This window comes from Lontra canadensis, unplaced genomic scaffold, assembly GCF_010015895.1.
Source record: "Lontra canadensis isolate GAN:19392208 unplaced genomic scaffold, GSC_riverotter_1.0 scaffold11, whole genome shotgun sequence".
Lineage (NCBI taxonomy): Eukaryota > Metazoa > Chordata > Mammalia > Carnivora > Mustelidae > Lontra > Lontra canadensis.
In genome coordinates, this window is record NW_022631005.1 from 6,248,942 (window position 1) to 6,274,216 (window position 25,275).

The window sequence follows — 25,275 nt, forward strand, 5'->3', positions numbered from 1 at the left end:
AGGATTTTCTGTGACTGTCCGCTCCTGAGAGTCCTGTCCTTTTCCCTTTACACAGGTAGCTCTCAGTTATCTGCCATGGAGAAAGTAGCATTGAGATGGCTCACGCAAAATTGTGGTTACTGTCAAATCACAGATTCATGTCTTGGTGAATATTGCATTTTTTCTAGCAGGTTACACGCCTACTTATGTTATACTTAAGCTAATAATAGAATAACTAATGAAACTAGCCAGTGGTAGGAGAGAAGCATACCTGGGTTTATTATTTGGACGTTAATAATATCTAAAGTTCATGAGCCACACAAGACCTATCGAGTTGATTGCATTTGTGACCCTGTAGGCTCTCATCAACTAAACATCATGAAGGGCAGAGTGCAAATCCTGAGCTAAATGATGGATACATAATTTCAGGGGTCTCAGCTTTAATTGGCCTGTAATGAAAAGTACAGAATGAGCTTAGTAGATCTACTTAAGATCAGACTCCTGTTGAATAGTGCACTACAGAAGTCCTGGCTAGAGGCATGGTGGTAGGACAATGGGCAAAACCTTAATCTAGGGTTACAGATCCAAGAAGTGACAGTGTCAGAGTATGGCCCCAGTAACACAGTCAATACACCTTAAACAGATACCACTGTTTCCCTTTATGCAAAATCAGTGCTTGTCGTACCACCAATTCCATTGTGACGAGACATTTTTAAAAATGGTTAAACAAATATATGAAATGCATAAATAATCACAGCACTGTTACAAATACAAGCTTTACTGTTGCATAAAATGAGTCCTTGGGAGAAATACTTCATGTGGTAAGCATGTTTCATAAAATCAGTATGTTTTGCCACTTGAAGTGGGTTTTTATTCACTATTTTGTTTTTTTAATTTACTTTTTGTGTGAACTTACGGTGATGAATTGTAGGTAGCTGACTCCATTGCAGCTCCACTCTGAGGCACTGGATCTCCGCAGTTGTAATTTTGAGGCCAATTGATTTGGACTTCGTTATTCACTTTCTAAATAAAAGGAAGGTTAAAGATTTATTTGAAATTTGTAGGAGTAAGATAGGTTTTAGATTTATGTTTCCTTGAAGTAAGTAGACATTACTCCTAAAATGTGAATGAATGCTTCAGGAATTCAATAAAATACCATTTCTGAGTTATTGCTTCTGTATGAGTGACCTCTCAGCAGACTATTAGATGTAGCTTGTTTTGCAAAGAACCCTAATAGATTTAAAAAATGTCTCTGACTTTCTTGGTAATATCTGGCTTGGAATTTTCTTGGCTGCTTGTTAATTTGACTTATTTTGCTAATTGAGGATATTCTTTAGCAGATGATTATGTACTGTGTCAGATTTGGAGTACATCTTACCGGGCTGCCAGAATATTGAGAGAATGTCTGTATTTTGCCCAAATCAACACCGGAAGGTCAAACTGGAAACCAATAAAAACACAGAGGATACTAAGCAGGGTCTGGGGCTGGAAAAGGAGACTTCTTTCAACTGTTTTATATAGGTTTGACTTTTGAACCAGTTGTTCACATTACATTTTAAAAAATAATAGTAAATAGCAACCCCTCAAATTAGGAACAAACAGAAAGAAATGAACCTAACCGTATACAAAATTAGTTCCGTAACCACACAAGGTAGAATAATCTCAAGTGGGCTTTGAGTGCTGTGTTCTGTCTATGTGTCCTTATTTGGATATTCTAAGGACAAAAGGACTCCAGAGAAATCTGAAACTTTACTCAGAACTTTTATTGGTAGTCACAGTTTTAGTATTGTAGTTTTGAAATATTTATATGTCGGAAAATTAAGTAAATAACTAAAGATGTTAATAGTTAAAAGTAGAAACCTAGAGAGAAGCTTATAAATCTTTATTACAATTTTAGCAATTTGTAATTTTTTAAATTGTTTCCTCTTCCATATTTTAGTTTATTTTTTAAAAGACACTTAATGAGAATTTATTTCCAGTGTTGGATATAATTTTGACTATTTTCAGTTCAAAAATAATAATGCTTTTAGATGATTATATTGATTGCAACTCTTTCTACATTTTGCAGTTTTGTTTTATAACATGAGTCTGGATGTGAACCGGAAGATAGACTCTCCGTCAAGATTCTACTTTTCTTCTAATGGAACATCTGATGTGATCACAGGCAGCATAAAAGTGTCAAGCAGAGTAGCTAACTGCAGAACACATCAAGCATTTCTGCGGGTAATGTAACCTCCTTTTTTATGAATGCATATGTAAACTTCAGTATTATCACTGTGGTAGAAATCTTATTGCATTGGTATCCTTTTGTAAAATGTGGTTATAAGCAAGTGTGATCCCCACCCCTCCGGCTGAACTAGCTGACGTGTTTGTTGTTCCAGAGTTAAAATGTTCGACAATCCTGGGACCTGGATCATTCCGAGTCCACTTTTTGCATCGTCCTTATTTCACATTTATCACACTTGACTGCATCACTCTTTTTTAAAGATTGGCCTTTTCCTTCCCACGATTGCTTTGTCCACATCCCTGTTTATACACTTCCCTAGAAATGTACATGCTGAGTGGCACTGCTGAGCCTCATGCCTGTTACCCTGGTAGGGTTTTGCGGGGATGGTGAGAGAGGAGGCGGGGAAGTTGGTTTGTTTCTCATGTGACTCTAGGGAAGCAGAATCCACCATGACCGCTTTTGGATGTGGTCTTTGTCTCTGTGCCAGCATTGTCCATGATGTCAGTGGGAACTTGCGCAGTTGCAGCCTGATGGGGATCATCTGCAGGCTAGGACAATGGCTTTCAGGATGTCTGGGGGTATGTCCTGCCAAAGCACAGCCAATTTCATGTTCCTTTTATTAAAGCACTCATTCCCAACTGATCGTCCTGTTCCTTGCCTTGGTCAATTTTTTTTTTTTTTCCTCATATGAAGCATTGCCAGGTCTTTTCTATTAGGGAATGGTGTACTTCATCAGAAAATCTATTGTCACAAAAAAAGCCAAACTATTCCCAGGAGCCCTTTCTGGGATTTCAAATGGTAGACTCAGCTTAGAACTTAATTTTCCCTGAGATACTTCTTTCCAAGCAAATGCAAACAAGCGTCAAGATTCTAACACCATTAAATGCTAAGAGTAATAATCCCTGTGTTGTTTTCCTCATTTCCCTTAACAGTTTTTATTATAGCATTAGAATAAATCTATTAGATGGTTGAGAGCCAGAAGTATATAATATTACTAATATAACCATTATTTATATGGTAGGGATTAAAGAAGGTTTTGTTTTGTTTTGTTTTGTTTTTAAATCCCCTATAGCTGTGATTTTACTTAGGTTAGTCAATCTTGGACACTATCGTTGAGACCATTTTCAAGGCAGTAAAAGGGCCAACATTAGACATTCACAAAGAAACCTATTGTGTTGAATTTGTATCGCTAACTGGAAATTGACCTGACTTCTTTAGTCCTGTGTTTCTTGGCATTGTTCTAACAAGTAAGGATTCCACAAAATTGTACGTTCTTATCAGAATGATTTGCAGTGCAAAGCACAAGTTAGCAGAGGTCTGTGTTGTCGACACATACTTGTAGTGTTACCCTGGTATCGTGGTCCCAGGTCACAGCCATTGACTTTTCGACCATACTGTCAATGCCAAACAAAGGCATTTACCTCTGGGATTGGTATAGAGTGAGGTGTTTTTGTTTTTTTTTTTAAGGTAACTGAGGCCATTATTAAAATGAAAACAGCTCTAGTTGTGATGTAGAAAGATACAGGAATACTCTGAGTACATTTTCCACCCCACCAGCGTGGTAGCTGAAACTGTTCAGAAACATGAACACTGTTAAACTTCTCCAGTCCAGAAGAATGGGACAGAAACTGATACTTTTCTGCCTTCTTAATGATTGTAGAAAAGATGAGCAGTGGTCAGGATGCCTGGATTGTCCCTTTGTTCCATAAAACGTGCCAAGTATCAGGAGAGTTAAGGAATACTGTGCTTCAGCTTCCTTTACAGTGAAATGAGGTAGAGTTGGTGATTATGTAGCCAGACCCATGGCCACCGCATCTCAGGGCTCTCTGCCTGCCAGCTGGGCACGCTTTCCTTGTGTGGTTGTTCCCATTGGTCATACCAGTGAAGCTCCAAGTCTCCGTCCACATGATTAATTCCGTAGGTATTTGAGTACCAGTGCTGCATCAGGTTCCCTTGAAACACTTGGGTGTAGCAGTGAATGAAATATAAAAAGATCACTACCCTCATTGAGTTGACAATAGAATGGAGTGAGACAAACCATGTGGTAAATATGTAAATTTTACAGCGTTTTAGAAGGTAAGGGTGATTGAAAAAGGAAAAAGTGCAGTGTACAGGAAATTGTGGAGTGCTGGGAAAGAAATGAAGGGTGCGTTTTATTTATTGAAGTACAGTTAACATACAGTGTTATATTAGTTTTAGATGTTGAATATAACAATTAACAATTTTATACATTAGTGCCCATCATGATAAGTGTATTCTTTTTTAAATTTTAACTCCCAAATAGTTAACCTACAGTGTTAAATTGTTTCAGGCGTACCGTATAGTGATTCAACAGTTCCATATATTACTCGGTGCTCAGAAGATAAGTGTCCCCTTAATCCCCTTTATCTGTTGCATCAACAGTTCCATATATTACTGGGTGCTCAGAAGAGAAGTGTCCCCTTAATCCCCTTTATCTGTTGCACCCATGCTCCCAGCTTCCCTCTCTCTATTCTCTTTACTTGAGTCTGTTTTTTATTTCTCTTTTCTTTGTTTTCTTTCTTAAAATCCATAAATGACTGAAATTGTATGACATTTGTCTTTCTTGGACTTATTTTCTTTAACATTATACTCTCTAGGATCATCCATGTTGTTATAAATGACAGAATCTCATTCTTTTTTATGGCTTAGTAATATTCCTCTGTGTGTGTGTGTGTGTGTGTGTGTGTGTGTGTGTGTGTACATGATACCTTTATCAGTGAACAGTTGGGTTGCTTTCCTGTCTTGGCTGTTGTTAATAATGCTGCAGTAGTAGGGGTATATATTTTTTTGAATTAGTGTTTTCATTTTCTTTGAGTAGATACCCAGCAATGGAATTACTGGATCATAGGGTAATCCTATTTTTAACTTTTCAAGGAACATCCACACTGTTTACCACAATGACTGAACCAGTTTGCATCCCCACCAACAGTACACAACGGTTCCTTTTTCTCTACATCCTTGCCCGTACTTGTCATTTCTTATTTTTTTTATTCTAGCCACTCTCACAAGATTAAGATTCTGATTCTAGCCCTATCTATCTTTTATGGGGGTTTTTAAAAAGATTTTACTTATTGACAGTGAGAGCAAGAGAGCACAGGCAGGGGCAGCAGCAGAAAGAGAGGAAGAAGTAGGCTTCTGGCTGAGCAGGGAGTCCGATGTAGTGCTTGATCCCAATTCTATAGTTTTTATAGAGTCTTTAGAGTGTTCTCTATGTAGAATCATTTCATATGCAAATAGTGGAAGTTTTACTTTTTCCTTACCAATGTGGATGCCTTTTATTTATTTTCCTTGTCTGATTGCTGGGTAGGACTTCTCATACTATGTTGAGTAAAGGTGGTGAGAGTAGGCATCCTTGTTTTGTTCCTGTTCTTAGAGGAAAAGCTTACAGTTTTTCACCATTGGGTGTAATTTTAGCTGTGGATTTTTTTTGATATGTCATTTATAATCTTGAGGTATGTTACCTTTAAATCTACTTTTTTGGGAGTTTTTATCATGAGTGAATGTTGTACTTTGTCGGAAGCCTTTTTTCTGCATCTGTTGAGATGATCATGTAGTTTTTATCCTTTAATTATTGATTCGATTTACCACACTGGTTGGTTTGTGAATATTGAACCACCATTGCATCTCTGCAATAATAATTTACCACTTCATTTTGGTAAATGATTTTTTTAATGTATTGCTCAGAATTTGGTTTGCTAATATTTTGTTGAAGATTTTTGCATCTGTGTTAATCAGGGAAACTGGCCAGTAATTTTCTTTTTTGTAGTGTCTTTCTTTGGTCTTGGTATCAGGCTAATGCTGGCCTCATAGAATGAATTTGGAAGTTTTACTTCCTCTTCTATTTTTTTGGAATAGTTTGAGAAGAATAGGTATTAACTTTTCTTTAAATGCTGGGTAAAATTCATCATGAAATCCCCTGGTCCTGGACTTTTGGTCGGAGTTCTTTGATTACTGATTCAATTTCTCTGCTAATAATCCGTCTGTGCAAATTTTCTATTTCTTTCTGATTCAGTCTTGGAATATTACATGTTTCTAGGAATTTGTCCCTTTCTTATATGTTTGATTTCTTGGCATATAATTTTATCATAATATTCTCTTAACAATCCTTTATATTTTTGTGGTATCAGTGGTTTCTCCTTTTTCATTTCTGATTTTATTTTGGTCTTCTCTCATTTTTTTCTTGGTGAGTCTGGCCTAGAGATTTACCAGGTTTGTTGACCTTTTCAAAGAACCAGCTCTTTATCTTTTCTATTGTTTTGTGTTTTTTAGTCTTTATTTCATTTGCTTGAGCTCTCATCTTTATTATTTCCTTCCTTCTACTAGTGTTGGGTTTTGTTTGCTCTTGTTCTTCTAGCTCCTTTAGGTGTTTGCTTGAGTGTTTTTCTTGTTTCTTGAGGTATGTCTGTATTACTATAAAATTTCACTCTTAGAACTGCTTTTGCTGCATCCTAAATATTTTGGACCATTGTGTTTTCATTTTCATTTGTTTCCATGTATTTTATTTCCTCTTTGATGTCTTGGTTTACCCATTCATTATTTAGTACCATGTTATTTAGCCTCCATGTGTTTGCATTTTTTCCAGTTTTCTTGTAACTGATTTCTGGTTTCATATTCTTGTGGTCCACGAAGATGCATCATATGATTTCAGTCTTATTAAATTTATTGAGACTTGTTTTGTGACCTAACATGTGATGTCACCTGGAAAAGGTTCCATGTGCACTTGTAAACAATGTATATTCTACTGATTTTGTATGGAATGTTCTATATGTATCTGTTAGGTCCATCTAGTCTAATGTTTCATTGAAACCACTATTTCCTTGTTGATACTGTGTTTGGATGATCTGTCCAGTGATATACATGGAGTGTTAAAGTCCCCTGCTATTACAGTATTCCCATTAGTTTCTCCCTTTTTATGTGTTAATAATTGTCTTATGTATTTTTGTGCTTCCATTGTTGGGTGCATAGATACAATTGTTTTATTTCTTGTTGGATTTTCACTTTATATGGTGCCTTCTTTGTTTCTTGCTACGATCTTTGTTTTAAAGTCTATTTTGTCTGATGGAAGGATTGCTACTGTAGCTTTTTTTTTTCACTTGCATGTATGTATGTTTTTTACCCCTTTGTTTTTCAGTCTGCATGTATCTTTAGGTCTGAAGTGAGTCTCTTATATATAGCATATAGCTGGGTCTAGTTATTTTAATCCATTCAGTCACCCTGTGTCCTTTGAAGCATTTAGTCCATTTACATTAAAGTAATTATTGTTGGGTATGTATTTATTGCCATCTTATTATTTGTTTTATGGTTGTTTTTATGGTTCTCTGCTCCTTTCTTCTCTTGATCTCTCCCCTTAAGGTTTGATGGCCTTCTTTAGTGTTACACTTGGGTTTTTGTTTCTTGATTTTTGTGTATCTATTATAGGTCTTTGATTTGCAGTTACCATGAGGATCATATATAACATCCTAAGTATATAACAATCTCTATTAAGTTGTTGGTCATTTAAATTTAAACCCAATCTAAAAGCACTACATTTTTACCCCATCCTCCACATTGTATGTATATAATGTTATATTTTGCATCCTTTTTTGTGAGTTCCTGGACTGATTTTTGTACATAAAATTGATTTTTACGCCTTTTGTGTTTTAACCTCCATAATGGTTTCGTAAGTGATTAATCTACTTCCTTTATTATGTGATTGCCTCTACCTTTGAAATTGTTCCCTTTCATAGTTTTCTTCCAGTGGAAATGTTTAGTTTTTTACACCTCTATAGTGTTTTATCTATTGAAATGCTCTTCTATTAGATGTCACTTTTCCCACTATGAAAATGTTTTCTTATCCATATACATATGTGACAAAGAATCTCTGTCTTTACTGTATTCATATATACAACTTGATTAGATCTTAGTGATTTCTTAGTACAAGTTCTTAGAACAAGAGATAATTTTGAGGCTGCTTTGATTTAGGGAAACTCAATTAACAATTGGCAGCGGTTTTTAGGAATGTCGGAGTAGCTATGGTGGACTGAGACTTCCCTTAAGGCTTTTATAGAGATTTTTTTGGTTGATCTTGTTGGAATCTCTACATCAAAATATTCACTGATGTTTGAGAAGAGAAGAAGGGGTGGTAAAGTGGGACAACAAATAAAGTAACAAGATTCTCACCCTGCTTGCAACATTTCCAGTAAAAGCTAGAAATACATAGCTTAGTCATCAGACCAGGAATGCCTGTCTGCATTGATATTCAGAGATCCAGTGAGTTCAGTGGCCTTAGCATGTTGTGTAATTATGAAATCAACCTGCCTACATATACAGTAGATTAGTTCATTCTTTCCCTTGATTTCTCAAATTTCTAGATATTTGGATTTCTGAAATCAAGAAATTTTATTTTGTTATGTAAGTGTTTAGGTAACTTCTAAAGCCCGTCTTTTTCAAAAATACCTTCCAGGGAATGAATATATGTTTGATTAGTAAATTATATTTTATTTATTTGTTTATGTTGTTCAGCTGTACAAGTATATAGCTCAGTCTACACAGCAGACTATGAACTGATCCATATATGCATACATTTCTGCTGAAAATCTAAGTACAACCGACCTATGCAACTATTCTGATGTTATAGTAGTCAAGAATTGGATCCATTATTCCAGCATATGTTAATTCTTTGTTAGTTTGCAAGATCTTTGAAGACAGAATACTACTTTTTGCATGTTTGTATTCTTCCTTAGAGATAATCTGACTCATTACATGAGGTAGAAATCAATAAATATTTTTAAAATTTATAGATGATGTGTTCTCAGTGCTGTTTAAAGAATTCTATAAAGGAAAAGCTGAGAATGTTGTATTGGTGTTACAGTTCTAGCACCTGCTTTGGGGGTGCTGTCTTTCCTCAAGGTGTTGGTTGTGCCAGACCGTTCTCCACTCCCTAAACCAAGCTGACTAGCTAGAGCGGTTATCGTCACAAGTGGTGGTGCTGGCTTCAGTTGCAGTCTGTGCCTCTGCCTTTCCTTCTCCCTCCCCAACCCATTTCCCACATTTGTAACAGAGGGGTATTTCAAAATCATAAACCTGATTATATTCCTTGCTTAAAATTCTCCTAAGACCTTCTCATCCTCTTTTGACTGTAGATTGGTGGCCCTCCTTCTTCTGTACTTGTGTATACATCCATCAGAATGCTCATCCCCCACACTGCGTGTGGATTTCTGGGTTATTATGGATTGTGACAGAGGTATAGACTTTCGGTTTTGTATCCCCAAAGTCTTCTTTCCACACAGCAGACCCATGCATAGATACATTGCAATGTCTATACCTCGTTGTCCTTTCTCATTCAGTAAACTTTGTAAACATTTCTGGCTCCACCCTTTGGGTTTTTTATTGCATACACACAGGAGGAAGACACGGGCCTATGGCTCAGTCCTCTAGTGGCCATAAATATGAATTTCTGTAAAAGTCAAACAAGAAGGTGGACTTTGTGTAATTTCAGACATGTGCTCATTTGCACGCTTGTGGGTTGCCCTATTTTATGTAATTGTCCATAAAAATGTGGCATGGAATCTTCATTATTTTTAATATAGATAGCACATGCCCATCCAAATGAAGAATTTTAAGCAAATCTACTTTTTCCCTCCCAAATACTTAATTAGTCATTTCAAGACATTTTTGATATTCTAGCCTTTGTCTTAGGTGGAGCTGTTAAAGTTAAGTAAGTGTGAATATCTGTCAAATACAGTTCTTGCAAGAGTGCACGTACATTTTATATATTGTGAGAAAAGCATAATTAATAGCTAATTAGGATAATGAAAGTAATATACACCAGATGTAGAGAAGACCTTGTGGAAAATTAGTATGAATTAGATAACATGCGATTTGGTCAAAGCAAGCTTGTTGAGAAGAATTAAAACAGTGGACATGTGGAGGGACAATCAGTGGCTGTCTAGCTCCTACACCTAGGGAATAATTTAATCAAGTTTGCTATTGTAATACTCAAGGTTTCAAGCTGTTCCGTTTTCACAAGTTGATAACTTGGGATTTGGGCCTTGATTTGCAGCATTCCTATATGGTCCAAGTTTCATGTTGAGATGATTACTTATCAAGTACTTTAATAAAATCATCTCCATGTATAAGAATGGAAAAGTACTAAGAGATCTTGCGTACTCTGATTCATGCTCCAAATCTTCCAGGTACTAGCTAATTAATGCAAGTCTAATACTTGGTATCTAACTCATTTCCTACTTCATACTCATTGACTGGCAATGGTCTGATTTTATTTTCTATTTTTTTTATTCCTTCCAATTGTTCACCTGCTTTTCTTATTAGAAACTGAAATTCATTAATTTCTTGATTGGTTGGTGTAACTATATTTTGAAGCAGCATATATATAATAAGTCAATATCTAACATTTATCGAACTCTTAAGTGCCAAGTGTTATGCTAAGTATTTTGCAAACCTCATGCCACTGAATTCTCATAGCCGTAGATACAGGTATCATAAGATTGTCTTTCTTTCCATTTTTCAGATGAGGTAACTAAGCCATAGACAGATGAAGTAATTTGTCCAAGTTGTTAGTAAGTGTTGCACCTGAGATTGGAACCTCTGTACCTACAGACCACTTGCTCTTAGCCACTATATACATATATTGATAGTTATAAATATTGTAAAAAGAAAAAAAAATTACATCTTTATTTACATAAAGATAGAGTAGATGTAGTCTTTTATGTAATAGATCATCATGATTAATTTACTTCATTGATTTTTATCAAGCTGCTATATCGCAGCCGTCATCTGTATTACAGGCATTTTTCCCATACCCGTTAGGGATTACTAATTGATGAGCTTTACAAACTATCTGTTCTTTATTTGCTGTTAGGCACTAATGTTTAAGCCATATTCCAATCTTGAAATGTCTGTAATTAATAAAAACCTGGGCCACTAATGTTACTTACTAGGAGCTCTGTTAATGAAAAAATCATGGATCTACTCAGTAATTGAATAAACATAAACCTCAGTTATGCTTTAAGGTAATATGTCTAGCCCTGGTGCAAACACTTGAGTCTCTTTAAATGGTCAAAAGGAGGGCGCCTGGCTAGCTCAGTCGGTAGAGCATAAGACTCTTAAATGGTCAAAAGGAACTTAGTTGAATTTCCTTCTTAAAATAGGAACCAGGGTGCCTGGGTGTCTCAATTGGTAGACTATGCGACTCTTGATTTCAGGGTTTGTGAGTTCGAGTCCCATGTTGGGCATAGAGATTACTTAAAAACAAACAAACAAATATATAAATAAAATGAGAATAACCTGTAGATTGAAATGGGTATTTGAAAGGTAGGATCAAACTGTGATGTAAAGCTCACACATCAAAGTATAGTAATAATTCTAGTATTAAAAGAAAAAACTGCGTAGCTCCAAGTAGATAGTCTTTCCTGATTGTTAACTGCCTTCTCAAATCCCGAGATTATTTCTCCATTTAATTTTTGTGGTGCTTAAGATACTTGTTTTATAGATTTGCCATCAACATGTCTTATTTCATGAAATTTGTCTCCTGAATTCTGATATAAATCCTCATAGATTACTTCATCAGTAAAATCTTACTTGCCCACCTACTTAGACAATGAGAAAAATAAAGGTGTCTGTTTTGTTCAGTACACTTTGAAAATCTCATTTCTGTCTAGAGAGGGCCAGGTTAAGTGCTTTCTAAGAGGTACCATGTTTTATGCATTACTGACTTTTTCCCCCCGCAAAGGCATGAGATTCGAGAACAACAGCTTTCAAAGTTACTTTCCTGCCAGCTATTTTACTGTTTGTGTATATATGTATGTTAGCAAACAATTTTGACACTATGTGGTATATTCTGCAGTAGGAGGCTGGTGAATAATCAAATAATCTTTAAGTACATGGGAAGATATTTTTAAAAGAGAAAAATAATGCCTGCACGTGGAAACTCAGATTAAAATATGTGAATTGACAATGAGTGTAATGAACTCAATAGCTGTTTCTCTGGGGGCAGAATAAAATAAATTTAAAAATCATCCAAAAAAGGGGTGCCTGGGTGGCTCAGTTGGTTAAGCAGCTGCTTTCTGCTCTAGTTGTGATCCCAGGGTCCTGGGATGGAGCCCTGCATGCTCATCAGGGAGCCTGCTTCTCCCTCTTCTCCCCACTTGTGCTGTCTCTTGCTATCTCTGTCTCAAATAAATAAAGTCTTTTAAAAAATCATTCAAAAAGGCTTTTTGACCACATATAAATAAGATTATGAATGAGAAATGCTGTGTAAAAATTAGTGTAAGATATTAAATTTAAAAGAATGTCATGTAGAATGGAAATCAGAATGGATCCCAGATGGGTAAAATTCCTCTGTAATTGATAAATAATCCAAGAATTTTCTTTGTGAAGTGTAAAAGCACAATAAACTTAGAAAAGTTGTAACAACTAATAAAATTCAGTAAAGTGACTAGGATAAAAGATTAAATCTATAAAACAAATAACTTTTCCACATATTATTTATAACCTTCTTAAAATATAATTAGAAAAGCTCCATAAATAATAGAAAATAGATACATTTCATAATAAATATGAAAGCAAATGAATCAAATTGAATTAAAATGTTACTGAGACATATAAAAAGAAACTAGAATAAATCGAGATACCTTATTTCTACAAGTTTACTACAGGGAAATATTAAACAGAATAAAATGCTGATTAGTACTTTGAAGTGATCTACAAAGAGTTCATAATGGAAAATGCTTATGTCAATTGATAAAAAGTATGCATAGAAAATATCCAAATCAAAGACTATATGTCCAAATATAAAACTATACCACAGACTGGATATGTTTAATTTTATGCTCTTTTTGTGTTTTTTTCTAATAAACATGCATGCTTTTTGTAATGTGAAAAAATATACACATTCAGTGTATTTTAACAATTTGGAGGAAGAGGTAAATACTTTATTTTCCATGTTGTTTGACTTTAATTCAGGGATGGAGGAACTTTCTATGTATGTTTTTATTTACATACTTGTTGTTATTTCTAACTTAAGGCTTTAAATTTCCTTAGAAAGATGTGCGGGACATCCTCACCCCAGTTCGGATTGAAGCTGCTTATCACCTTGGGCATCATGTCATCAGTAAACGAAATGCAGAAGAGTTCCCACCACTTCAGCCAATTCTCCAGCAGAAGAAAGAAAAAGACATAATTGAAAAAACAGTAAGAATATTTTCCTTTATTCGAAACGTGATGTGCATGTAGCTAAAGTAATTTTTTTGAAACATTGCCTAATTCCGGGGAAATGAGTTATCTTTCTGATTTCTTTAAATTTTTTTAATGAATTTTTTAATATAAAAAGATTTATGGTATGTCTTGTTTTCCATTTTTCTTTATTTCTATATTTCCTTTAGGATATTGAACTGACTATTTTAAAATATGCATTTAGTCCCAGCAATAGCTTCCCATATACATGAGATGTTAATCTTCTTTCCTTGATTCCTTGCCCATGAGGAAAATAAATTGCTAGGGAGTGCTCATAATGACAGTGAGTCACATTCATGAGGTTTCTCTTCCCCTTTTTCATTTTCTGACTCCTTCTCTCTCATTTTGTCTCCCTCTCATTCACTCTACCCAGATGCATTCATATATCAGTAGGCAAATTCCCTTGCTGGCTTTTACTCATTTATAAACATAAGTATTTCTGTTATACAACAATTTCTCTTTCAAATTCAACTACAGGCTTTGCAGCCACATCCCAGGATCCATTGCATTTTGAGATGGATCTGGCATTCTAACCAGTGCACAGCCTTTTCTAATGTATTCCAAAATACCTCCATTTCCCTGGCAGTGTGCTTACTCCCAGGAGTCCAGTTGTTTGGACATTTCCTGTCCAACAACACAAAGACCTAGTCAACAGGATGTTTGAGGGCATGGTAAAAACATTCATTAAAAGCATTTGCTAGGGGTGCCTGGGTGGCTCAGTGGGTTAAGCCTCTGCCTTGGGCTCAGGTCATGATCCCAGGGTCCTGGGATTCAGAAGACCCCCCCCCCCACCTTCTTTCTGCTCCCGCCCCCACAACCTCTCTGCCTACCTGTGATCTCTCTCTCTCTGTCAAAAAAAAAAAAAAAAAGTATTTGCTCATGGCACAAGGAATGTAGAAGGCAGAAGGGACACTCGAAGGGCTAGTTCATATCCTGTCTAGACAAATTGCTACTAAGTCACTTGAAGCAATTTGGGCTGACACTCATGATTCTCTAGAACACTAGATCAAGTGAACATAATAACTCAAGGCAAGTTTTCTCAATACCCTTATGAATATATCTATGGTAGATCTATGGAAGTCAGTGTTTTCACCCTTCTGTTGAACTTCAGTTGTCAATATCAACTATTCTTAACTACGTTTAATAATGAAAACCACAGTGTTGTAAGTACATAAGCCCAAACCTGGCGACATGTAGTTACATTAGAATAAAATTCTACCTTTTGGTTTTTAGAGCACCATGCTTTACAAGTAAGAATGATAGGGAAAAAATCATGTTTACCTAATCATTTAGAGAAAGATTTACACTTCCCTTCTGCTTCACCAGGCTGAGGTAGTCTGTGGTTGGATGTGCTATTTGACAACATGCTAGTCATTTCCCATTTAATGAACCTAGCTCCTTCTCTGACTTTCTAGATTTTTCTTAGCATCTCTCCCTTTTCACCTGTTCCTCTCAGCTTCCTTTTTCTCATTCTCCTCTCTTTTCTTTATCTTATACCTCAGGTTTTTCCATGTACCTCTGAGTATCTCTGGGTCCTATTAAAATGCTCTGAGTTAACTAAATTCTAGAACCCTGTTCTAGAATTCACGTCTATGTTCAATGTGTCCTCAGAGTAAAATTTCTAAATTTCTACATTTTACTGTTTTCAATAAATATAAGCCCATTGTCCTACCATCTGTGAAAAGTAAGTGCCATGTTTATTTGTAATAAGTGGGATCAAACTGTAGCACCAGAAAATTGAAAGGAACTCAGCAATGAACATCTTGGCGGCACAGATTTTAAACACTTACCTCTAAAACTTTATCTGTTTTATTAAACTCATTTTTTTCCATAACAACTTATAAAAGAAGCAATAATGTTTTCCATTAAACAAATTTAGGCTTTCAGTTTACCTGTTGGCAGAATCAGTTCCTTTAGCCCTATAGTTGTCATTTGAACCTGTGACTAATTCAAAAGTGGCAAAATAAGTCATAGATGTCTTATGCTTAAGAATAGAGGTATCCCAAATTGTTGAATTACCACAAAAAATACTGTTATGTTTTATTTCCAGATAAACTTTGCCAGATTTTGTGCCCATGAAAATTGTTCAGCTGATTTACAGGTTTCTGCGAGATTTGGATTTTTTAAGTAAGTATAATTTACTGTTACTCATCAAGATGGGCAATGGGTGTGTGCTTGTGGGTTCTAAAGAGAAAAGGACTAAACTATTCCTCAGGGATTAGCAGCATTCAAAGAATTGGGGGAAAAAACAAAACAAAACACTCTCCTGAAAGAGATTAAGTAATCTATTTGTCACTCACAGAACATAAATACTCAGAGGTGACCAGTTTTTGAACAATGAGAATATGTGAGCACCAAGATTTTATAAAGCATATTTTAATCTTTTACTGACTGCTCAGAAGATATTTCAGGATTTAGTTGTGCCTTGAGCTATCACGATTGTTATTATGTTTTAGAGACGTGTAAGTGCCTATTAATAGAGTTTGGGTGGCAAAATGAGCTAGTGTTCACTAACATATAATCCTTAGGTTTTTTATCATCCAAAAACTGGTAACATAAGTCAGACTAATGTACAAAACAAAAGAAATCCCTAAATGTATATGAGAGCATTTGAAAGGGAATAAACTACCTTGCTTGTCTAAATTCATAGAAGAGGAAATAGTAAAGAGATAATCCATGTATCATGCAAAGAATAGTGCCTACCTAGCATATAGTGAAAATTAGATGAATGTTGGCTGCTGTTACTATTTTATCATGGGAAATAAACCAACTGCAATTTTATCAATGTATTATGTCTAAATACCCTGTTTTGAAATTGGTCTGCATACTAGAAGGAAGATGTGAAAATGAGGACCAGAGAGAGAGAATCCATAGTGAGGTTGAGGGCTGATTGCGTGCAGGAAGTATGAGGGGACGGAGACATCAGTGACAGGACAGGAAAATGGGAAATTATTTTGGGGAGGCGGAGATAAAAAGGAAACAAACTTAAATTGGGACATGTTGAATTTGGTGGGATTTCTACATGCAGCTTTCCACTTGAAAATCTAGTTCAGGATTGTTTGGAAGTCGTCTACACATTAGCGATTTGTGAGCATGAGGGGGCCGGGGGTGGGGAATGTGTGGAAATGTGAATTTCACAGAGGAAAGAATGAGGGATCAAGTTGGGGAGGGGACAGTTTTATTTAACAATCTTCACAAGAATAGGGTGTCCCTGGGGGAAACTGTAAAGGTATCCCCAGAGAACTAAGACAAGCAAATCCATAGTGAAAGAGCCAGTGGAAAATACAGAAAAAGGGACTTCATGTTGTAAAATGTTATAGAGAGCTCAGATAGCACAATGCCTGGGGAAAGGTCATGGGAACTAGCATTGAAAATGTGACTGGTGGGTGAGAAAAGGATGTTCCTGGCAACTTTTAAGATGGAAATTTCACTGCAGTAGTAGCCAAGGGAAAGTCTGAGTTCAAAGGGAAAAAGAATATACTGGGGACGAGTAGGTTCAACTGAAAAATTTCTATGTGGTGATGAAATTCGTTATTTATTTAATCATGGGACGACACAAACACATGTGAGGGTCAAAGGCAGAGTAAAAACTAAATTGAAGAGGGAAATGTACTTGAAGCCTGGAGCACTTTTCAGACTCTGTCAGAAATCTCTCTCTCCTCTGAAGCGCCTGGCAGCTGCTCACTTCACCTTTTGCACGTCTTTTGCTTTAAGTTCCATGTTGCCATCAAATTCGGGTTCCCCTCCAAATTCTCTAGCTCTTGCTCACTTGTCATTTGAGGATCTTTGATTTTGGCTCTCTTGGCTTCCTAACCTGTCCTCTCACCCCTTTCTCACACCCCCTTGTTTTCCCTGAGTAATCGTGCCCACAGCTGTGACCTCACCTGGCCTGTCTACACTGATGATGCTCAGATCCGTATCCGAGTTTCACACCCACACATGCAACTGTCCTGTCCTCTTGGGTGCCCAGTCACTATCCACCGATGACACAACCATTAGTCGCCAAAGCCAACAACCTGGAGTTCAACCTGCATTTTTCTCTTTCTTATCCCTGAGGTACAGTAAATTACTAAGTTCTGTAATACTACCACCTACAGGTGTATTTTATATATCATGCTTCTCTCCCCAGCCTGCCCCCTCTCTCTCCCTCTCCCCCTCTCCCTCTCTACCACTCTTGCTCCAAACCAGATACTCAATATCCTTCTGGGTCACCAACCTTTCCCACTCTTTGGGCTTCTGACCTCTGATTTTATATTATTCTAAATCCTCGACTGTGGTATTTCCAGAGTGTGAGCTTTCTTTCTTCTTCTTCTTTTTAAAGATTTTATTTATTTATTTGACAGACAGAGATCACAAGTTGGCAGAGAGGCAGGCAGAGAGAGAGAGAGGGGGAAGCAGGCTCCCCACTGAGCAGAGAGCCCTATGCGGGGCTCGATCCCAAGACCCTGGGATCATGACCTGAGCCGAAGGCAGAGGCTTAACCCACTCTGCCACCCAGGCGCCCCTGTGAGCTTTCTAACATACATTCTGATAATAGGGCTCCAAGAGCTCATTAAAACTTAAAATATCAACCATGCCACGGGACTTTTTTCCATGAATGGCAGAATATTTGTTTGACCACACATTCTCAAGCCTCTGTATCTTTTTCTTGCTCCTACTTACCTATCTGATTAACTCTCATTTGTCTTATAAATCTCAGCTGTTTTTCTTTGTCTCCAGCTACAGGAACACAAGTCCTGTGACCGTGGTTCCATTGCATTTACGCTCACCACTCTTACTGTCTGTCTCCACACTGTCCTGTGAGCTGCATCAAGATAGGTTTCTGTCTTTTCATCTGAGTGTTCCCAGTGCCTAATAGAGAGCCTGGAGTGCTATAGGTGACTAATAGTTGTTTGCTGAGAATAGAACAAGGTCCTTAGGAAACAGCATAAAATGGGATCATACTCAGGTGGAGGAGTTAGCTTTGGAGAGAAGTTAAAATTGTCTTTATCTTGAGCTAAGAAAAAGGTGCTTGACAAAAATTAAGAAATCTCAAAGTGGCAGGAAGGGAAATACAGAGAAATCAGGGATGGCCGGGATAAAAAGCAAGTTAATATATGGAAAGTGAGGGCTTTGAGGATGGACTTGGGAACTTGAAGGGAATGGGAAAAGATTCAAAATAGCTGTTAAGATAAATGGGATAGGAATGAGTAAAAAGGTTGACAAACAGTGTTGAGTACCCTGCTGGGGTGGGATCACATATGGCAGAGAATAAATTAATTCTTTTCACTTAGGCAATGCCAATATAGCCTTGAGCATCCACAGTTGAGGGCCAAGAAGCCCTAACCTATTTGATTTATAATTGGACTTTATACTTAAATTATCCAGATTGTCTGCTCAGAGAGTCCAAAAACAATGACTACTAACTACTTTGTATCCCAGCATGTAATGTGGGGCCTTTGTTGAGTTATTAGATGAATAATTTACAGCCTCCCCATTCATGTATTTATTTTCTTCCTCAAATGCTTAGTTTTCTAGGTGTTTTTGCTGTCATGGGCCTCTGATAAGAAGAGCTGCGTGGGTGAAAGCTTATCTAAGCTATAAATAAGTAGTGTTTTCATTTTCTTAAATCAGACACTCCCACTGTCCACTTTGTCGTCTTTCTCTGCAACCACACTGGCCTATGAAAAAATGGGACAGTGACGTTTATATGAAAATATTACTAAGAACACTAAGTTCTCTCCTGAAGAATGAAAATACATCTTAATAAGATATGAAATAATTTGTCTTCAGTACATATTTTCTCACAATAAGAAATTCTGTTACCTTTTTTTTTTTTTTTTTTACTTTGAAGTGATAATATTTCTTGACGTTTGTCAAATCCATTACAATTTTAAATGGCAGCCAGTGGTGGGGAAGGCAGCATCTCTGAAGGTGTGGGCTTTGAGTCACCTTCATGAGAATCACCTGGAATGCTTAATAGAAATACAGTTTTCTAGGCCCCAGAATATCCGAATCAGAATCTATGGGCACCAGGCCAGAAATATGCAGTATTAAAAGGGCTACGAGTGGTTTTTATCAAACTAAAATCTGGGAAGCAATGCGGTGGTGGTGAAGAGTTTCAGATCTAGTCAAGCTAATCTGGTTAAAGTTTATCTACCATTTACTAGCTGAATGGCCTTTTTAGAGAAGCCTTTTCACCTCTGTAAACCTCTTTCCTCATTGATCAGACGATAAAATCATACCTACTCTATAAGGTTGCTTCAAAGATAAAATGCAGTACTGCAAACCAAGTGCATAGCACAAAGCTTGAAATACATGAAGGTTCGTAGAAGTTATTTCTGGTAACATTGTTACTGGGATATGGGTAGATCATGATTTAAAAAAAAAAAAAAAGTTTGGCCATAACATGAAATACTGCCACTGAATCCTTGGCATTTTCTGCATGTGGACTGGTGGTTTCTCTGGAGTTGAAGGTTTCTTTCTGTCCCAAGAAAGCCGCCGATGGACTGGGTTGGTGGTTGGACATTTCATGAGGTTTGAAGTGGCATGGATGCCAGTAAAAGGTGTAACTTCCCCATCTTTTGCATCAACAAGGAAAGTTACAGGCCATCTCTGTTAGGTAAATGATCTTGACTTGAGGAGTTTTCACGTGAAAGCTCTTTTCATCGATCCTTAGGCCCCCAGTGAAGGGTTCCAACAAAGTGCTGTGTCTTGTGATATATTGTCACCTATCAGACCAAACTGTGCCTCTCCCACACAGAGGTCCTCTCTCCCTGCTCAGGAATAGTAAGCTCGGCAATGCACTTGCGGCCCATTCTCCCGACCATAACCCCTCTGGCACGGAGGGCATTGAGTTGCCTATGAGCACCCGCTTTTAGTAAATGCATTTCCACAGCAAAGAGCAGGAGTTTCTGAGAACTGCCATAACAGAGTGCCCACAGCAATCCAGGTAGCGCACGCACACACTGTCTCACGTGCTCATTAACTTGAGGCTTCTAACCAGAGGTCTAAATTCTCGGGACAGTCAGCCCCGATCGTATGAGTTTGCACGACAAAATGAAGATGAGCAAATATGATTTTTATCCGGATTACAAATACAGTAGCAGGTATTAGCCATCACGTAGACAGTTTAAAATCAAGTCTTTCATATTAATGACTGATCTAGATGACACTGCTTCCCTTCTCTACCGCAGTCATGCATCCTGGGTAAGCGATGTAGGCTTTTCCTGAGCAAGTGCGTTCATTATGTTAGGACTGCTTTTAACTGCAGGTGACAATACTTGATGAATTGTAACTTAAATAATAAAGGCGCTTAATTGTTTTTGCGTAATAAGCAGGAGGCAGGCTTAATAGGCAGCTTCCAAAATCTGGACATGCATGGTTATCCTCCCAGTTTTCTTGGCTTTTCCCTCATCGTCCCCCAAAGACTGTAGCAGCATCAAGGTTGCCAACCAAAGAAAAGGGGTAAAAGCAAAATTCTGTGTCACCTCAAGGCTTCCTTTGAGGAAGGGAAACACCTTAGCAGACCTCTTACTCTGATTTACAGGACCTTGTCACAAGTTCATCCATGAATTATTGTAGAGCAATCATAATTCATTCCCTGAAGCTGAACGAGGGGCCTCTCTTCTGCAACAGCAAGGGAGTACTGCCTTCTGCCTCCTGCTGTACTCCTTGGGACCTCCAGGAGTCTGCCTTTATTCAAATGCAGTCTCCTTAAATGTTAGTTAACTGACGTATCTTAGTTGATGAGCATTTTCCAGTATATTCTTTTTCTCTGAAGTCAGTAGCAAAAAAAAGGGCACCATTTCACACAGGCTTGTAGGCCTCTTGCTGCAGGCTAGTTTTTTGTCAAATAAATGACTCCTGGACCTCAACACAGGTAACATCTCTGTTTGCATTACATTTTGTTCTAGCATCTTGATTAAAAACATATTAGCCGTGAAGCCCTAATTCATCTTATCAAAGCATTCATTATCCTAAGACATGGGGAGAATTTCTTGCAAAATAAAACAATATTGTTCACTTAGGGAAAACATAGAGCCTGCTGCCGAAACCCATCATTTTTCTATTCTTCCTTTTTCACTTATTAAGTTATGATTCTCTATGTACACAGTACCTTGATTTGTTTAAATTATGTGGATTCTGGGCTGCTTTGTAAATTTCAAGCGTGCATTATGCATGTTTTAATGAAGAATGAACCACGATTCCCGGGGAAAGCTCCGTTCAGCCTTGTCGCACTTCCAGATGTGCACCTGGACCTTTCTTCTGTCTCACATAAAAAGCTGGTGGGTATCTTCCTGAGGGCACCCTGTTAATGAATCCAGATACAGTAAGATGTATATCGTCATTGTGGTAATGTGGCAAAATAGCTTAAAAATGGAAAATAAACCGGGAGTCTGGCTGCTGAAATGTGAACACAGTGTTTCTCCCTAATTTGCTGTTGTCTTGGAACCTAGCTGTTTATGCAGTGCTCTCACCTTCTGTTGCTTGTCTAAGTGCCAGCTTCTTTCCCAAAGGTGCTCAGTGACTAATGCTTTGGTTACAAGCCAGAATATTTTATAAATGTCTATTTCTAGGCAGCTCGTCCACAAGTCTTAATTAAACTTTAATGTCAAGCTGAAGTTTACTTTTAGAACCTCTTAGGTTCCTTCAGTTGTAACATGATTGCAGAGCAGTGGGGGGAATGTAGGACGCCTGGGTCTCACGCATTTATTTTCTCTCTGCCCTCCGTGCCGCCAAGCAGATGCGTGCTTGTGGAACACCAAGGTTTAGGACAGGAGCCTGAGGTAATCACAGGCATTCCCTGAGAGTGGGAGGAAGAGCGCAAGGTCGCTGAGTCTGTGCTTCCTCCACCCTGAAAGGGTAGCTGTGGTGTAGGATTACTGTTGTGTTAGTTATTACACATCCTTCCGGAAAAGACCTAACGTCTCACACCCAGGGATCAGAAGCTAGAGATGCTGTGCACCCACTTGGTCTTCATTCCTTCCTTCTCGATGTCACCAGTGCCAACCCAGGGATTCTGAGGTCAGGGGGGCAGGGTGGGGTGGTTTCTCTGATGCTGCATCTGACGCCATCCCAAATAACAAAGCCTCTGTCCGTGACAGAATGATCAGATTTAAAATACAGTTATGTCCTTTTGTGTGCTTATTTTGCAACTAATGATACTTAGGTAGTTCTATGCCAGAGCCAGCAAACTCTTTCCATGAAGGGACAGAGTAAATATTCTAGGCACAGAGGTCTGTCTCGGCCTCCCACCTCTGCTGTCACAGTGCAGAAGTCGCCCCAGATGAATGAATATGGCTGTGTTCCAGTAAACCCCAAGGACAAAACCAGAAAGGGGATCTAATTTGGCCTTTAGACAGTAGATTTTGAGACCCTAGTCTCTGTACACTTGCTTTTTACATGACCATTCTGTAGTATGTTTTTATTTTTTGGTATACTAGAGTGCCTTAGAGTGTATTTTGTTATTTAAATATAAGTTGTTGGTATAATTTAAGCTGGGTGCCAAAATTAGCCAGATTTAGACATGCTTAGGAGCTAATCCTGGGTTCACAAACTGTAGAGGTCTCCTTCTAGACAGATAGACTAACCCAACAGAAATACATCTATATGTTCCCCGAAAGACTGTAATAGCTCCAAATTAGAATTGTCAAAATTCCCTATGATTTTTGAATGGATAAAGAAAATGTGGTATGTTTATAAACAGATACATATATGCCAATGAGGATAAACCATTCACAACTCCATGCATCTGTAGAATTTAATGTTCTAAGCAGAATTTTAAGTACAGAAAGCCTGATAGGTAAAAATTAAATACTCTGTGATTCCACTTATAAGAAATAGAAAACTGGGCAAAGCCAATCTGTAGTAAAATAAAAAAGGAAGATGATGGGTAGGGGAAGGGATGGGGTGCAAAGGCATTTCTCTCTCGTGCTGGTGATACATTTTCTTGATTTGGGTGTTGCTTTCATTAGTGTATTCAGTTTGTAAAAATTCCCTGAACTGAATTTTAGGATATGTGTGTTTTTCTATATGTTGCTATCTTGATAAGTGTAAAACGGAAAGAAAAATCAGGATAAGAGGGGAAGAATTTTTAGGTATAATTGAACTGTGCAGCTTCTTCAATCTCTACCATTAGAAGGAGAAGAATGGGGAGAAGCATCTCTAATTTGTTTGCAAATTCTGAAGTTCATGAAAATAATTACTTCTCAGAAACTATATTCTTTCCAGGGGCTCCTGGGTGGCTCAGTCAGTTAAGCATCCAACTTCAGCTCAGGTCATGATCTCACGGTCCTGGGATTGAGACCCTAGTGGAGCCCCACATTGGGCTCTGTGCTCTACGGGGGGTCTGCTTCTCTCTCTCTCTCTCTCTCTTTCTCTCTCTCTCTCTCCCCCTCTGCCCCTCCTCTGGCTCATGCACATGCTGTCTGTCTCAAATCTTGGAAAAAAAAAAAAAAAACTATTTCCAGTATTGATACTGCCATTAATTTATTGGTTAGTTCAATAGCTGTATTGCTACTAAAATGTTATGTTGTGTGATAGGGTATAGATCATATGAATGTAATAGTGGTAGATGTTTATTTAATGAAACATTTGGAATTTGTATACTGTCACAGGACAGACAAACATGGATATCATTTGGTAGAATGTATAATGATGAGTTGATGAACTTTCTTTTACAGTCTTTTATCCAATAATTTCTTCAGGTTTTCTGATGTTTTTCTTTAGTGTTATCCCACCATCTTTAATGTTTGATACAGTGACATACCACATATATTTTTTGAACACTGTGTTTGTAGGCTCTGAGAAAACAGTGATAATCATGATCTAGCATCTACTTTCCAGTACTCACTCTAGTGATAATAAAAGCAGACTCTGTGAAAATACTGCCTTAAAGGCATGCCCAGTGTGCTGGGAGAGGGAGAAGCTACTTTTGTTAGGGGGAATGCAGTGCTGAGTGATAGGGCTTAGCAAAGAGTATCAACGGGAAGAACTTCTCGTAACTATTAACACTTCGTTGAGTCTTGAACAAGAACAAATCAGCCAGAGACACAAAGAAGGGAAAATGTAAAAGAGTGGTAGCTTGAATTAAGACACAGACACAGATATTTGGATACCTGTTTGCAGGTGAGTATGTCTAAAGCAAAGGAATGAGTTGTGCGGTGCAAAGTGAGGCCTCCCGTGCTGTGCTTGTAAGTTATCCTTCATCTTGAAGGCACTGAAGCGCGTTAAGCAGGCACATGACATTGTCACGTTTGCTTTCTGGAAAGTGATCCTCTCTGGCAGTGTGAAAATTGGACTGGAGAAGGAGGGCTTGAGAAATTAATTAAGGGTATAATCCATGTTAAGTCATGTTCAGTCATGAAGTTTTCCTACTTTTATATTAAAAAAGAAATTAAATAGTCCTAAAATTAAATAAACCTAAATAACCAGAATGGTAGAAGAGCAAGAAGCAACATGCCCTGCTACCTTCAGGCAAAAGTGGTTCCCTGCCTTGAGTTCCCAGGGCTCCTCATTCACAACTCTTTCCCATGGATTGGTAATATTTGTTTATATTGGTCTATTTGTCTATACATCTGTCTTTTACAAGCTCTACAAAGGTGGGGATCTCTTAAACTGCTTTTGTATCCAGGAATGATGAACCTAATAATTATGTAGGGGGTTTCAGTTATAGTCAGTCATTATTGTGTCTTCAAATAATGGCTACAAGCGTAAATTAGTAAACCTGTTCTTGAACCCTGTTTTCAGACACACTTTGTTTTAAATCAGTCCACAAATACCCATTGAATATGGACTCTGTGTTTCGCATTTCTATAGTTTATCTGGACACTGAT

At 37.6% G+C, this 25,275-nt stretch overlaps 1 protein-coding gene across 1 annotated transcript in view; it reads left to right on the forward strand.

Annotated features, from left to right (window-relative positions):
* Positions 1 to 25,275, forward strand: part of ITGA4 (integrin subunit alpha 4) — a 76,242-nt gene that overhangs the window by 37,145 nt on the left and 13,822 nt on the right. Inside the window, 3 exon segments of the mRNA XM_032856051.1 lie at positions 2,048 to 2,202; positions 13,268 to 13,417; positions 15,510 to 15,586. Coding sequence (XP_032711942.1) covers positions 2,048 to 2,202; positions 13,268 to 13,417; positions 15,510 to 15,586 — 382 coding nt within the window.